We start from the raw sequence: 17323 nt of genomic DNA on the forward strand, positions 1-17323 counted from the left end.
CCAGCTCCATATGGCATGCAGCTGCAGATGACTGCACTGAGTGCCTATGAATTGTAGCTGTGCTCTTCAGAGAGGCGGCAGCTATCTGTGGGAGGTCATGGTACACAGACATCCTCTGAGTTCCATGCTGAAGTACGAGGGGTGAACAGGGTCAAGGATACCAAAGCAGGTGGAGGCTCTATCACCTCCCCCCTGTGAGGGAGACATGTGGATGATGCATGGAGGGCAGATACCATGTACTCCCCTCAGGTCATTTTTCAAGCATAAAAAGCTGAAAAGTTAGTTAAGAAATATTTGGTTTATAAATTAATAATTTGACTGACTGACTGACTGTTTTCAAAGAGATTTCCTGAACATTGCGCCCTCTCTAGACTACAGCTCAAAAGTTTGGTGTCGGTAAGATTTTTAAATGTTTTTGAAAGAAGTCCTTTATCAAAAATACAACTAAACAGCATTATTATGAAACATTATTACATTTTAAAAATAACTCTTTTTTTTATTTTAATATATTTAAAATGTGATTCATGTTTATTCCTGAGATGGCAAAGCTGAATTTTTACTCCAGTCTTCAGTGTCACATGATTCTTCAGAAATCATTGTTGATTTGGTACTCAAGAAATATTTCTTATTAGTATCACAGTTGAAAATGCTGTAATACTTTTTCAGGACTCTTTCATGAATAAAATAAAAGAGAAAAAACTTTTTGGTAACACTTTATTTTAAGGTGACATAGTTACACATTACTAAATGCACTTACTATAGTAAATTATGCATATTATGCAGTAAATTATGCATAATTACAAGTAACTAACCCTAAACCAAACCCTAACCCTACACTGTAAAAAATTATTTTCATGATTTTTCACAACATTTTTTCTTTTGTCAAATCAACTTAAATAATTAATGTGGTTCAGATAGCATAATATTTTGAGTTTCTGTTGATTAAACCAAAGAGGATATGGAAAGATGGTTCACTCCTATTAGTAATGAATGGAAGAAAATGCAACGCGCAATATGGCGAAATACATCCCGCCTTCTGAGTAAAAGAGCCAATGGCTGATTTATAAGTCATACGCTGAGTCTGAAATCGAATACTTCTCTAGTATGTGAAAAATAGTATGCTAACAGAGTAGTATGTCCGAATTCATATTTGAAAAACAGTAGGCGAAAAGTACCCGGATGACTTACTACTTCCAGCAAGATTCTGAAGTGCGCATACGATGGACACTTTACTATCCCATGAGGCCACGGGAGAGGATTTGTGAATGGAGTTGAAGGGACATAACTGATGCTGGTAGGTCATATGACAGTAACAACAATGGCAGATGTAGTACGTCCGAACTTGATTCATACTACATGCATTCGTACTATATAGTACATACGTTTTCAACGGTCGTGAAGTAAATTTAAATTCAAATGTCCCATAGAAACCTGAAACTCACGCTTAGGACTGCATATGCGCATTGGCTCATTTAGCCTGAAAAATAAGCTTTTTTTAATGCTATTTAAGCATAAGAAACAACATTAAGTCAGATTAAGTCAGACAAGTCAGATTTTGTTGCTGATTTAAAATATGTTGTTTAATTGTGAGTTCGCCAAGCAGTTTGTGAAATTTCAGGATTCCCCCATTCAAATAAATAGGACTTAGTCTTGGATGCCCGAAATAGCTGCCCAGAGGTGTTGCAAATATGGCCGCCGAGTGAACAGACTTTCCTTGAAAGGGACTTTGATTAAACCAATCGCCTTCATTGTATTAACACAAATTTTTAATTTTAATGAACTCAACATTTTAAGGTAACCAGGTAACTTAATTTTTTAAGTTAAACCAACAATTCTTTTTTACAGTGTAACTGTAACTCTATAGTACGTGTAGTTAATTAATATTACTCAGTATTTATTTAAGTAAGTACAATGTAACTACGTAACCTTAAAATAAAGTGTATAACCAAACATTTATTTGAAACAGAAATCTTTTAGCCAGTCATGTCTTCATTCTTTTTGGCTCATCTTGTACTCTGCCACATAAAGTTGAGCATATGACCTTTTAGTATATACGTATGCGTGTGAGCGTATGGCTGAGGGCTGATGGATGTGCACATGGAGACACTGCTGGAGTTGTGATCTCCCACCAGATGTGTCCGAGCCGAAGGGAGAAGCTCCACACGGCCTGTCAGAGGCAGACTTCTTTAAGAGGAGACACAGGTGTTTGCCCCCAGAAAGCCGAGAGAAATAAACTGTCAGGAAGATAGTCAGAGGCGAAAAGCATGGTAGGAGGAAAGGATCCTATTTCCAGATGATTCCTTAATATGGACTCATTTATTCAGTAATTATATGATATGTGATGCTAATTCACTCCGGATGGCTGTTGAAGTTGGTGATTTGACACAAGCAAGATTTTTAGTGATATTCAAAAACAGCAAAGCCACCATACACTATGATTTCATTGTCATGACACTTTTGATTGATAGACCTTTGGCTTTTGATGAATTACCACTCATGTTTCTCGCAGTGCAGTTATGTATCAAGTGTCAGTTTCTTATTCTCTACAAAACACAACTCATACACTAATATTCTCGAGCAAATTCGACCTTTTGAATAGGCATAATACTTTGCCCCAGGAAGCATTGTAACTGCTTTTCATTGCATTGTTGGAAGAATGCATTAACATTTTCTTCTCGGTTGCACACACAGAGCTCTGCCAATTATATTACAAGAGATGAGATAAGTAATAACATATCTAAGTCTTCCTGTACTCATACAATGCTTTTTCACAAAGGTAATTGCTTTATTTTCATGCAAAACACCCGTGTGGCCTGCGTGTTATTTTCATCAAGTTGCGTCTTTGTCTGTAGGGCATGAGCAAAGCAGGACTGAGAGTAATTTTGAGCTCCTACTTTGCAGTTAACACTAAAATGCATTAAAGCAATAAAAATGATGTGAAGGTCCATATTTCCTCAGGCTGTGTTGCTGCATGTCTGGACCCATTTGTCTCTTGGTCAGATCCATTAGTTTGGCTGCGCAGCGCTCAACACGGCCAGCATCTTCAAATATTTCTGCCCAGTGTGTGATGTGTAAAGGCATCATAACCAGCTCCATGAAAACAAGCTTAAAATATTGTCTAAACTGTTTCCTTTGATTAGATGCACTGTTAGCATACAAAAGCCATGTCTCGTAAGGGAGGTCAAGAGTCAGGATTCTGAACTGCCGGAGAAATACTGCTGTTTGTTAGAGTTTAATGTCTTATATGAACTTGCCAGATAAAGCTGTCAGAAATTACTTTGAAATTTCAATTCCGCCTATATCGGAGCAGATCAGAAAGATCGTTCCTCACAACATCTCTGATATTAGCATCACCAGCGAGGCCTGTTGACAGTCCATCATTAGGTCTGTCATGGCATCCGTCCTGAATGGAAATTTGGTTGCTAATATTATTCAGTGTCTGCTCAAGAAAATGAACTTTCATCGCTTTGTGCACATGTTTTAACAACCTCACAAAGAGCATGGCATGTAATTTTATTATAATCAGAAGTGTGCTTAAAAAAGTGCTCCCAAGAATGACAATGTGCATGAGTGCAAAGAACAGATTCAACGAGCTGTTACATTCCTGTTTGAGTGCCTCTACAGTTCACAGGATCATTCCGAAACAAAGATTAATATCTGCACTGCACCGTCCAAAGAGTGAACAACAACATAGTTATTAGCATAGCTTTCAGAATAGCTGTCAGTGTTTATGCACATTATCCCGCTTATTACATGGCTACTCGACAAATAAATACTTGGACATAAAATATTGATTTGAGTCAAATCACAAAATAGTTCATTTAGAATTTACGAAACAATCGATGTTGCAACAAGACAAACACTGCCACAATATTACAGAAATATTAATACCGAAGTAACTTGAGGTAGTTTTTCCATCTGAATTAAACAAGGGAGTCCGCGCTGTTACTTAGCATTGTGTCATACGCTCTTGTGGACTCTTTTAAAGTCTCCACGATTTCATATTTTTTAAGGAATATTGCAGTATTTATTATAAATATTATATCTCTGATGATGTGTTTACTGGCATAAGGGCGGGACAACCGCAATAGCAAAGTCACAACGATCCAACAATCCAATCAATTCTCGATGGACACATTTGCCCTACATTTGTTCTTGTTTGAGAAGCAGTTTCACTTGGATATATATCACAATAGGGAAGAAAAGACAAAGCTTCCATTTTAAGTCATTATCTACAACCGAATTTCAATTCCAGTACAGTGCTGGAACAGTCACAGCAAGAAAATCGCAGGACATCTTGAAACTCCCATAAATGCTTTTGGTCACTGTGAATTCGTTGTTTCAAGGTAGCTACAAGTGAACTGAAAAACAGCCATGAAAGTGGCGACGCCCAGTTTCGGTTAATAAGTTATAGAGAGTTGCCATGTCAGTGGTTGATTGCAGTAATTGACCAATCAGAATCAAGGATTCCACAAGTAGATAAAACATTCTTTTTGCTCAAACAGTAGATGGTGCAAGCTATACCAAAAACACAGAGTACCGACTTCGATACGAAGTCGATACTGAAATGTTAAAAATGTGACACTTTGAGCGCTATTGAGCGGATTCATAAACAGCTCTGATTGGCCATTGTGTTCACGCACTCAACATATATGTTGGTGATTGGCTACAATGATCAACGCTTCAAAAACACATTGAAGCTCCTGCTTCAGCGCATGAACAAAATGGCCAATCATAGGTGTTACGAATCCGCTCAACAGCGCTCAAAGCGTCACATTTTTTTAAATTTCAGTATCGACTTGGTATCAAAAACGGTACTTTTGACAACACTATTGACAAGTGGTCAGTTATTGCCTGGATGAAACTCTCCAAAAATGCTTAAATGTAAGTGTAGATATTCAAATTCAAAAACAAAAATAGTAAATTTCAGATCATGACATCAAACTATCAATACATTGAAATGAAATGGAAACGTCCAACAGTGTTATATTACAAGTTTAAACATGATGTGGAATGCTCTTGACCTTGCAGAATGTTGGTCAAGCAAAATAAAGACATGGAGACTCGGATCATTGAAAACACAAGCACATGGTCTCACTACTACAAGCTCATCTTAGAAATCTCTTCAGCTATTTATCATCGACAGACATCCGAGCCATCACTGGGCTCTTTACGAAAAAAACCCATTAAGTATTCTCAGAGAATGGTCTCATTTCCATAAAATATTCTTTGTCAAAACCCCAAAATGTGCAAATGAAACAGGCATTGAGATATGATAGCAGGGCCCCGAGAGCTGCCGTAAATGACCTCAATTAGGCACTTAAAGCACAAGAAGGTGCCTCGCATCGCAGGCCCTTTGAATGACAAGCCGTCACGGAAGCCATTTTTCTTTGGGCCTATCTCACCTTGATGAGCACTTTGAATTTGTAAATCAATGAGGAGAGAGAGCGTGTGTAAGCGCCAAGCGATACTAGGAGCCCGCCGTGTTCAATGAGTGAATTGTTTGCCTGGGTCTCCATTACCACTCTCTCTGGGAGCCGTGGCTGGGATTAATCTGTCAAAAGGGGACGATTTAGCATTGATGAATATGACATGTGACCATTGATGATGTTGATTTTATCTCTGGAGATTAGCAAGATTTACTTCAGATGGGTAATAACGTCATTGGCTTGATGCAGTGGATCTGTTTATGAGCTGATTAAATCGCGGAGCTCCTGCTTCATTTCATGCTATTTGGTTTATGGCTTCATTACTGCAATCACAAAAGCTGTGGTCATTTCCACCTCCCGTGTCAACATAAATCACTCGTGAAGATAGCTGCTATGTGTCGTAGCGGAGCACCTTTTGGCAAAGACAATTATATGAGATATACAAAATAAGTTTTTGTACTTTACAAGGTTAAATTAAAGCGGTTTTAAATGATCTAAACATTATGTAAAAGCAGGCCTGGTGCTAGACTGTTCAAACAAATGCTTTCTCATTTGAAAGATTGCAATGATAATCGTCCTTATCGCAGCTAAAAAGGATTTTGTCTCAATCCCATAATCCCATAAATCAAGCCACTCTCGGGAGAGAAAGACATAATTGTCTGTGACTTATGTCTAGAAGTTTAGCATTTGCGTGGCACTCACATATTGACACAGCTGTTGCTCAAAGCATAGGATTGCTATGTCAGACTACAGCATGTCTGTTTATTTTATCACACGCCTAGTAATTACATTGGTGTCAGTAGTAATTTTGAGCTATTTAATAAAAGAGTGAAGTGCAAATCAGTGGTGGCAATCCAGGTGTCTTCTAAAGTCCAGCTTTCATTGGTAACTGGGTTTATAGCAGCCCCAGTAGAAGGGTAAATTCAGAGCAGGAAGGCCTTGTGTGTCAGCATACCTTGGCACAGCCTTCTAAGCATGGTCCATAAATCAGCCATGCATCTCAACCAATGCAATTAGTTTTTTTAGCACCTCTGGTATGAAACCTGAGGTGTGGCTATGCATTGTACGCATGATAATTATTAACCATACTCAGTTTGCGTTCTTATGTTTGAAGACCCTGTATTGTGTAAAATGTATAATAGTAGTTTTAAAATCAACCTACTTTTTTGCCCTTCAAATTATTTAATATGATCCTCTGAGCTCTGTCGTAATAAAAACCCAGCAGACGTATATAGTTTTGAAGACATTGCCCTGTTTTACAACAAAGCTGTATTTCAGCAAACCCAACACTGGAAAAAAGAATTGTTGGTTTAACTTAAAAAGTAAGTGACCTGGTTGCCTTAAAATTTTGAGTTCATTGAAATTAAAAATTTGAGTTAATGCAATGAAGGCGATTGGTTTAATCAACAGAAACTCAAAATATTATGTTATCTGAACCACAATAATTATTTAAGTGATTACAAATCATATATATATATAAACTTTATTTTGTTTATTATCAGTTCTCATAAGATTGAATTTGATACTTTTATATGAAATATGTTTTTTCGGTAACACTTTACAATAAGATTCATTAGTTAAACATTAGTTCATGTATTAACTAACATGAACTAACATGAGCAATACATTTGTTACTGTATTTACTAATCTTCATTAACAAATGAAAATACAGTTGTTCATTGTTTGTTCATGTTAGTTCAGAGTGCATTAACTGTTAACTAGTAAATGTTGAAATGAACATTAACAAAGATTAATAAATGCTGTATAAGTGCAGTTCATTATTTGTTCATGTTAACTAATGAAGTTAACCAGTGAACCTTATTGTAAAGTGTCACCGTTTTTTCTTTTAGAGCTATAAACCTTGGGGTCTCATAGACCCCTAACAGAACATGAGGGTTACCACTTTCAATTTTATACAAATCATGTGGCATGTTGTCTTGTTGATCTGTGAGGTTGTGGACTCAAATTCATCTCCTATAACAAGCTGTTGTTGTCACAGGTTAATCTGGCATTCCAATCCTCCTCTTTTCCAGATAGTGGTTGCCTGGCATCTTACATGAGACCACTGTGGAAGGTATGCACTTTATTTATCACCCTTATAAACATGCTCATTGCAGGGCTGATCAGTGGTGTAAGTCATGCTTTACTAGCAGGCAGTGGAGTTCTGTTCCTCTTTATACTCCTTAGCCACAGTGTACAGCAGTGGAAGAAGGCAAGCGGGGTAATTTATGCACACATGTGCCTGCTAGCTCCTCTGATGACAGGCCCTGGAGGAGGGGCACATGATGAATGGCTTTCCATCGGGGACCTCCTCACAGCCACCATGATGTGGGTAAAAATGGAAATTGCTCTCTTTCACCGTCATTACATCAGTTTAAAGCTTGTGTGGGCCTCCAGAACATAGTCTAGTTGCTCCGCGTCTATGACACTTCTGGGCGGGTTGAAGTTTTCCATCTTTAATGAACTGCTTTAGGAGTGTAAATACAATCATTAATTAATCTCGTGTCATTAGTTATAACTTTAATTCATAAAACTCACGTAGTACGTATATTTATATAGCCTTTTAAAATTCCTAGCCGGGGTTAATTGTCATTTCTCCCAAAATTGAAATAAATAAAAACATACTACTATATACAACTACTTTTAAACAAAAGTAATAAATAAACTATTGGATATTCAACTAAACTGAAATAATGTTTTACAAGTAATAACGAAATAAGTTTGGTCGACCCCTATGCGCAGTTTATTTCGCGTAACAGTTAACAATGGAAAAAAATACGCATAAGATGTCGTGAGACGATTTGTACTTTATATTTGATGTTGCAGGTATACTATTAAATTATATAGTCTATGTGTAATATACTTAATGAATTTATGTAGTTAAGACGCAGTTAAGTATATTTCCTAACTCGTTACCTGCGTATTTTAGTTTTCCATTAACCTAGTAAAAACAAAACAACACAAAAACAATATAAAAGAACTTTTACAAGAGGAAATATCCACGTTTTTTTTATTCGTCTCGCAAAGTATCAGTAGCCTATATTCTTTACTGTTCTTATGCGTTATCGTTCTTTTATTATTGCATTATTAATATATGGAGCATTCGATAAAGAAGTTCTTATTTATTACACGTTTTTACAACCGAATTATAAATAGTCTCCAGTTTAAATACGCAAATAAACGGAATTGAGGAAATTATTTGGTGAGCACACATACAAAAATAGATAGATGGGCCTAGGCTAGAAAACACAAACCCTGCATTTTTTTTCTTAGCTGGAAACCGTAGTGTTTCATTAAATGACAGATATGATTTACAAGTCTAGTCTAATGACAATGTTTGTGTTTGCTCACTGAATGAAAATATTGCTGACCGTTTTAGGCTACTCTGATATTTGACAAATAGCCTATTGTGTCTATAGCCTACTCCTTATGTGTTTCTGTAAAAATCTCGTAAATCTGAGGAAAAAAAATATTTTTTTTTTTTCGTTAATTCACATAAAACAGAGTTACAGCTGATATTGGGTAATCTATAACAAATAAGATGTACGATAATGTAAAACCTAAAAAATGTATGGGCATTCGTGCTTTTTTTTTTTTTTTTTAATTCAGTCTGTTTCCTATAATAGGCTATTTATAAACAAAGAACTCGCAATGTTTTCTCTTTAGCATTTCTCAAACATAATTCATTGTCCACATTAGCAACTGACGGCTGCAGTTATAACTTAGCCAACTGCAAACGAGCCTTTACAGAATACAATCTTGTTCAACAAAACCACAACAAATGAACGTTCAGCATAGCCGTTTATATTCTGAAATGAATATTCGATATATGGTGAGATGATGGACTGACAACATGATAAAAGTATATGAAATTGAATACGAAAGCGAACACCGGTCGTGTCATTCACCTAAAAGTTGTGCTGAAAACATTTTCTTTGTAAAAATATGAAAAAAGATGATAAGTCACACCGATTATTTATCGTCGCCCACTTAGAAGAAATAAAGTATTTCGAAATACTTTTTGTATTTAGAAATAAACTATTTTTATTCATAAACTTCAAAGCATAAGTAATAAAAATGAACCTGAAATTATTTCAAACGTGTTTTTGGCGTCATTGCTGAAAATCGTTATACCAAACTTTCAATATAGGCTGATTGCTGGCTCAGTCATTAGAAAAATAATAATAATAATAAAATCTCTCAGACACCGACGAATACACTCATGATTTTAAATCTTATTCGAAATTAAATAGTTTAGTAGAACTGTAAAACCTGAAAAAGGCTGCAACCATGGAAATTACATGATTTGTATTTAAAACGGCAAAATCAATATAGGCTACTTAAATGACAGAAATTAGTTTGAGTTGAGTTTTGGTGATGTTCAGTTAATGAATACCGAAGACAGAAATATGGAACAGAATTGTTTCTTATTTTCCAGAATACATACAAAAAATACCAATTCTCTCTCCGTGGTGTACACCTGAAAAATAACGGCAATTTCAAATCATGTGGACAGCTTGGGATTTAAGAAACAAACATGCATGTAAATTATCTTCTGTTCAATGAGACATTAAATAATAACGAACAATACAATCATAGCAATTCCAAATCAACATCCAACTGAAGACCCCTATTTTATTAGTACTCTAACATGTGTTTCACGTTATCTACAGAGTTCATGTAATGCACTTTTGAGTTGCTCAAATATTTTCATTTGTATTATTGTCCGCTTTAAGCTGACATAAATAAATACAGTGAGTCCACGGATCCAGTCCTTCAGTGGCGCGATGATATAAAAGTCTTTATATTTCAATCTTTATAATCTATAAATTTGGACAGTCTGTTTTGTTTTGTTTTTGTCCGTTTTTTACTGGTATCCAAGCGCTGATGCTGTGGTGAGTCTTTGACCGTACAGTGCATAGGGAGAATAATAAGGACCGGTCGCGGCAGGTACCGGAACCGGTGCGCCGGGAGTAGGCAACGGGCTCTTTGAATACGGGTGATAGCGGCTGCTTAGTCCTAACGCGTGATGCGGGCTCCTAAGTGCCAGTGTCCCGGGGCTCCCAGGGGCTCCTGAGGGCGGCATGTGCATATGGCATGCCATAGCTGCGGCGGCAGCACTAGCTAACGATGATGAACTGGGATAACCCGATATCAACTTTTCGGTCCCGGTGAACGCGGTGTGCGTCCGCAGGTGGTTAAGAAGTTCTTCGGAGGACGAGAAACGCTTGTCACAAGGTCCGTTAGCTGACACCCAGTTACACACATGCGGAAGAGGGTCGTTGGGCAGCATGAAGCCATAGGGATACAAAGGGTGTCCACCAAAAGATGGCGGCGAGGAGTGAACCCCGTGCAAAGGGTGTGTCGGGTACATGAGTGGATATCCGGACTTCAAAGCGGACGCGGCCGCCGCAGCCGCCGAGTCGTGTGTGCAGGAAGCTCCGGCTGCACCGGCTAAGTGGCTGGCACAGTGGTAACTCAAGCAGTAAGGGTCTCTACAAAGGCTAGCTGACATTATGGATGGAGGGGATGCCCCGGCTAGAGGGCTCGAGCCAGCTTTACTGCAGCCCAGCGAGCTGGCGAGCTGTGCGTTGACCAGACTTCCACCGTGGGGCAGGAAGTGTTGGGGATAGCCGGCGTAGGCCCCTGCTAAACTGCCAGGGTACGTCATGCCAGCCGGGGGTAGAGGAAAAACAGTCTGGCCGGGTTTGTACGGAGAAACGGGGGCTACAAGTCCTGACCCCAGGACGGAGGCTGAGGACGAAGAGGTGACAGACGAGGACTCCGACGTCGCTGCTTTGGATCCTGATGTGGTCTCCTGGTGCTGGTTGACCTCCACGTTAATTCCCGCACAGCTCACGCTTATCCTGCTATGGCTGACGCTGGTCGGTGCAGATCCATCTGAGGAGCAGTTTTTATTACAATCAGACTCTTTCTTTTCATCTCTCTCTCCCTTTCCATCTGACGGCATCGGAGAAGCCGAAGTGCTGGAATTCGGGCTGCCAGTCCTGGGAGTGAATGGCTGGCAGGTGGCGCTAGGCACACGGAAACCAGACTTCTCTCCGTTCGACACCCCAGAAGACGAGTCCTTCTTATCCGCTGGCTTGGAATACGGCTTGAAGCTGGATTTGTCTTCCACACCGATGTCACTCAGTTTTAAAGGACCAGATTTCGACTCTTTTTCGTTAGATCCGTTTGATGTTACAGAGGAGAGTTTGGAAGAGGGTGGAGGGTCCGGTTTACCGATCTGAGAGCATGTTTGCGCAAGAAGAGCCAGAGGACTTTTCTTGGCATCGAGCTGCGAGGATAGATAAAAAATAAAGGACGTAAACACCACAAATGTGTAAAAGCACAATCAATACAACGCATGTGTGAAAATAAACAACAAATAAACTTCATTGAACGACTCGTCGCTTCTGTTTTGAACGTTTTAAGCGAGTCGATAATGTGCGCATCGCGCAAAACGCGCTGAAAGGGTAAATGCCTCGTGCCAAAAGCGCATTTACAACATTAGCTGAATTAAAGAGGAAAACTGGTCGAATTAAAATACGATGTTAGCAATAGGATTTTATTCATGTTATCCATTCAGCTCCGCTACGTCTAATCCAAGATTTCCGTAATTTCTCCGACAAAAGAGAATGCGGACTTGTTATAAAATAGCTACATAATGAAACAGCGAATTCACATCTTACCTCAATTGGACTAACCGGGGTGGATGGCAATGGCTGAAGATATTCAGGGTGTAAAATGTGTCCTGTGCGTGCAGTAAGCATTTTCAAAATCTTTATGGGAAGTCGGTTAGCTTGCCGTAAAGGGTCCGAAGGAGGGACGGAATGGAGAAAAGGCTTGCTGACGACCGCGGAGTTGTTATTCCGAGAGCTGCTGCTGGTGATTTCCCAGACTAGATCAGTATCACTATTTCTTGAAGCAGAAGCAGAGGGCGATGTGATCATGACCCAATTCTCATGTATTTTGTTGGTATTTCATTTATCAGATTAATAAATAAAAAAAAAACTATGCCGTAATCTTCATTCAAATAGTAGAAATAAAGATAAATTGTATAATCCGCATGGAGCAAAGTGCGAGGCTATCGCAGATCCGGAGCCGCGTGTGACACCACAGGCATAGCGCGCGCTCTGTCTCTTCCCGTAGGTCCGCGCGCTTGTCCTCCCAAACCAAGAACTGGTAGAAATTTTCACTTCAAAAGCAGCTGAATTAGTCCGAGATTAAAGCCCTTGCCGCCTTCCAATCAAATGGGACCCCGAGGTGATTGGAGGGTCAAGGGGATGTGACGTTCCTCCTCCTGCAAGCGCCTCTATTTTGACAACTTGGGGGAGGAGATTTTGCTCAATATGTAGGTTGTCGTGCACGCCGCTGCCTTTGTCAAAAATGAGATTTAAACCGCTCGTTTTTCATTTTCACGAGCAGACTTCCTTAATTTTAGCATTTTTTTTTTTTAGAAGATTAACTAATTGAGAAAAAAATTCTGTTTTATTCTCTTTTGTAGCCCTTTTATAAGATTAAGCCCCACATTTACTGATGATTATTAACACCTTTAACAAAAACAGAATCAAAACAATAAAGTTTGTGAGATTCTGGTTTATTTTTATTATACACCTCTTTGTATTAAGACTACATTTTAATAACTATCTATTTTTTTGATTTATCACTTATTTTGTTTGTATAAACTGAAATTTAGTCTAAGATATTGTGTGCGTTTAGTTTTTTTTTTTTTACTGTTACGCCTACCATATGTGAGTCGACTGAAACATGAGACCATAAACACAAGATCAACTTGTAGTGTTTGAATTCCCCAATCAGACAAGCGTTGACAAGAGCAGACCAATGCAGTGATAGAGGGATGTGAATGTCACATGTTTTCAATATAATATACACCGCCCTTCTATTTCTATCCCCACCCCTCCGTCAACTGTCAATTCTGCTCGACCACAATCAATCAGTTATTTGTCAGTTGCTGTCAATCCTTTTCTTACTTCACGTCAGCTTTTGAAGCTGATTATGTGCCGCGAGTGACGGAGAAAAGGGCAAAAGAAGCATCCTGGAGAACAGTCACTTAATTTGAGGGGCATGCAGTTTCTCTTTTTGATTCAGTTTGGAAAGGTTTTTGTTTAAAACCTGCGGTAAGACAACAACCTTTCCCCCGTGTGTGTTTTCTTTTTTCTTTTCAATTAAAGTAATAGAAAATCAACCACTGGTCATTAATCCTATAGTTTATTTAGGATTTTTTTTTTAATTCGAATATTTTTGAGGACCTTTTTTGACTGATTTAAATATAAAAATGAATATGCCATATAATTATTGTACTTTATACAACTTAAAAAAGTTATAAAATAAAAACACGAGGCAAGCAATGTATATATTTTGCTTTATATAGGCAATAAAACGTGTGTAAGCTAATATTATTTTAAATTAACAAAGCAATTTCATGCTCATAAGTTACCTGTTGTCATATTTATGTTCATTATCATTTGTATAATTGTATATATATATATAATATGTTTATAACTTATTTCCCTCTGCATTGAATTAAAAAGAAACAAGTCGATGTGTTGTGTTTTTCTGATTGCCTGAACAGTAGCAAGACCTGTTTTAAACAAGCTGAGGCTGGTTTCAGACAGGTGTACATGATAGCTACTTCAAATTATATTTTCCTTGTCTCAAATGCAGTTTAAGTTTTTTCCGGACACTACATATTTTGCACAAATGTGAACTTCACTTGTAGGTTATTGCGTTGCCTCAAGCAAAAAACAACAACAAAACTTTAACTCACTTGGAATGTTAAAAGAGGCAAGAATACAACAACAACAATAATAAAAAATGGTCCAGACAGTTTTTCCATTCATGTCAACTAAATTTTATTTACACACAATAATATTATTCATTTTATTTGACAATACCAAAATACATAAAAGAAAGAGAAATGGTCTGTCAGACCTTTGAGAAAAGAAGTTTAAAAAGCCTTGAACTATTCACCGCTGAGACGGCTAATCAGTATTGAGGCTCCGGGGCAATCGGGCAGCTTTTCAATGCGCTTTGCCTTTCATCTCTCACTGGATGGAGGCGCTCAATTAAAAGCCTATCAGTTTGTAAGTAAATCAACGCCTATCAAAGTTGTCACATCAAACAAAACGATTATTATTGCAACCCGCCTCCACCATTAATCTCTTTCTGCGGTAATCCGCTTGACAGGTCATCTAGGAGAGCAAGAAAACCTGGAGTGGACAGTCATCAGCGTGAAAGAAATGTATATTTTGCTGGAGTATCTCAGACACATGAAACAGATAACCCTGGTCTGTGACAAACAATAAACATTGCTGGTTTGCCCTACTTGGCAATTATAAATCCCAAAACGCGGTTTTATTTAGCCTATATTGCACTTTTTTAATAAAATAATAGCCGACACCCCCTCCCTTAAAAAAAATCACATTGCTTAAATTAGCCAAGTACATCTAACTTTTAAAATAAAATATAAATAATTTTATTTTAAAAGCCTATAAACCAATAAGAATATGTGAGGTAATTATCTCGCTCCCTCACACTCTCTCTTTCCAAGAATCAATATTTAGGCTATACTGAATGCATTTGCCTTTTTTACGTGTTTTAATATTTAGAAAAGTTAGAATTATGTATCCACAATACAATAGGCCTTGCTCAAAGACATGCACATGGTGCAATTCTGGAAACCATAGTCGATTTGAAACAAGTAAGAAAAAATATTTCTCACTCTTTATTTATAGATTGCATTAACAATACATATTTGTATTTAAGTTTTTGAAAGTGCAAATAGAGGGACGATTTTGCTTTAAAAGAGAATACCTTTTCTAATACAACACATACGGCCATTTTAAACAAGCTGAACGCAGAATGTTTCTTCAGGATGTAAAGATGTGTGATTGTTTTCTGCAGAGGCTGTCAGCGCGTGACACACTGCGTGAGATATTAGGGCAGAGAAGGGTAACCATAAATTTCCAGCATCGGGCAAAAAAATTCTCTTTATTGTCTGCATGACGAATGAGCTTCTGAACTAGATACCAAACACTCGGTATTACACTTACATGGGAACATATTTTGGGGGGGTCATAATTGATATTATTTAAATGCAAATGTATTTTCATATCATGTTTATGTATGACTAAACAGTCATTTATGCCTAAAGCGCCCAAAACCCCCGCGCTTGTTTAAAATATTTTTCTGTAGTCAAAGTTGAGAACCGCACATTACAATTTATCAAAATAAACAATAACACTCAGGCTACATTTTTTACCCCTTAAGTTGCAAATAAATTTGAAACGGTTGCTGACATTAAGTGATGGGTAAAGCAGCTTAGTCAAAGTAAGCAACACAAAATCAGTTCCAATTAAAATACCGTAGGCTATTAATTTACTTTTAGTGTTAAGAAATACTCTCACAACAGTACATTGCGGATATTCAGCCAACTCAAATACTTTAAAATGAAAACAGCGTCTCAGTCCGCTTCCTTTCTTTCAAAACATAGCATCTACAATAAAATAATAACAATTAAAACTATAATAGCGTAATTATTCCTTGCAACATGCATTACAAAGCATTTTCATCATTAAGTTCGGGAAAAGAGACCACAACGAACCACTTTACCTTAAATTACACACGCGCTCCGATGTGATACGACAGGTAAGAACATTTACAGACACAATCCCTTTATTTTCTACAAAGATGATAATATAAATAGATTTCCATTGGCGTCTTATGAAGCATATATTAGTAGCCAAACTAAGTCGTTACATTATTCTAGTATTCGTGCGCTACCGCCAGCATAAGATCAGAGATCCTACTTGTCTCCACACTGTCTGCGCGTCCAAAACTTCCGCCTATGGGAGGATCCGTGGTGACGTCATGGCGCTCCCAAGCTCTCGAGCGTCTCCCTTTCTGCGTGTCCTGTTATAAAACGTTAACAATAACGCTTTAAGGTGTTATTTTAACTTAAACTATTAAATGAACACACGAATGTGATGAAATACAGTAAAATAGGATTATAATACAGTGAAATATGACTTTTGAATTGTAATACGTCCATGTTAAACACATTCTTTGGAGATTTGTTCCAACTTCCATTGATTAAAACGTCTTTTTTTAACAGAAGGCTGTCCATATTGCTACTCACCATTATTTTCATGGCAAAACATCCTTGGGAATGCCTTATAACCAGCTAAAACTGATTTGAGCAATTGAACAGTGGCGCGTGCTTCCGTCTAAGATCAGCTGACACGAGCACGCGGAAGAAGTAAAGCTTCATACGGAGCGTAGTTTAAAAGTTTAGTTTGAAAACATAAAGCTAACGTTTCATTCTTATGAGCATAAAAACTTTTGTGCTGGTCCTCGTTAGAAGATTCTATCTTTCTGAACTGTCATTTGACTGCAATGGCATACAACGAGTCAATGGTTGTTGTGAATGGAAGTCAGGTAAGTGAAATATTGCAAACACGTTGTCCTGTGACCTATTGTATATTATGGACCAGTAGACACCAAACGCCCCGAAATGTGCGTTTGTTTTGTTTTTTATAGTTTTTTGTCAAGTCATGAAGTGCCATGCAGGTGGATATATTAATATAAATACATTTTATGTATCGCGAGACGACTGTAGTCAAAAATATTAATACAAATATTTATTATAAACTGCTTAAATAGTTGTTAATTAACATTATAACAGTGGTTTAATTCACACAATAGCTGTATATGAAGTATTTGCCTTCACATGTTTATTCACAGCTGAACAGCTTCATAACAAACATATATTTAATATTCCCGTCAGCTCAGTAAATGTTTAAGAAGGTCTATTTCTTGAAATAATATGAATTCGAAGTACCAGCTGTGTAATAAAACTGATATCTCTTCCT

General features: G+C 37.6%; 2 protein-coding genes and 1 long non-coding RNA gene across 5 annotated transcripts in view; 1 reads left to right on the plus strand and 2 right to left on the minus strand.

The window, feature by feature from the left end:
- Positions 1 to 9837: 9837 nt before the first annotated feature.
- Positions 9838 to 12721, minus strand: znf503 (zinc finger protein 503). The gene is made up of 2 exons (XM_048204289.1): positions 12122 to 12721; positions 9838 to 11727 (listed from the first exon to the last, which is right to left on the minus strand). The coding sequence occupies exons 1-2, from the start codon at positions 12380 to 12382 to the stop codon at positions 10297 to 10299; spliced, it is 1692 nt and encodes a 563-aa protein (XP_048060246.1). The 5' UTR covers positions 12383 to 12721; the 3' UTR covers positions 9838 to 10296.
- Positions 12722 to 14280: 1559 nt separating this feature from the next.
- LOC125276640 lies at positions 14281 to 16716 on the minus strand. The gene is made up of 2 exons (XR_007186705.1): positions 16591 to 16716; positions 14281 to 16364 (listed from the first exon to the last, which is right to left on the minus strand). It is a non-coding gene; the product is annotated as an uncharacterized LOC125276640 (long non-coding RNA).
- lrmda (leucine rich melanocyte differentiation associated) overlaps positions 16359 to 17323 on the plus strand; it is a 329523-nt gene continuing 328558 nt past the window's right edge. For all 3 annotated transcript variants that reach the window (XM_048204290.1, XM_048204291.1, XM_048204292.1), the window contains exon 1: positions 16359 to 16889. In XM_048204290.1, the coding sequence (XP_048060247.1) occupies positions 16848 to 16889 (42 nt within the window). In that variant the 5' untranslated portion in view covers positions 16359 to 16847. The remainder of the gene's footprint in view (positions 16890 to 17323) is intronic.

Source organism: Megalobrama amblycephala, linkage group LG10 (genome assembly GCF_018812025.1).
Source record: "Megalobrama amblycephala isolate DHTTF-2021 linkage group LG10, ASM1881202v1, whole genome shotgun sequence".
Lineage (NCBI taxonomy): Eukaryota > Metazoa > Chordata > Actinopteri > Cypriniformes > Xenocyprididae > Megalobrama > Megalobrama amblycephala.

Excerpts from the sequence above, each read along its gene's own strand:
- znf503 (XM_048204289.1), bottom strand. The coding sequence starts at position 12,382 with ATGATCACATCGCCCTCTGCTTCTGCTTCAAGAAATAGTGATACTGAT. Across the intron at positions 11,728-12,121 it reads CCCCGGTTAGTCCAATTGAG|CTCGATGCCAAGAAAAGTCC; the intron begins GTAAGATGTGAA and ends CTATCCTCGCAG.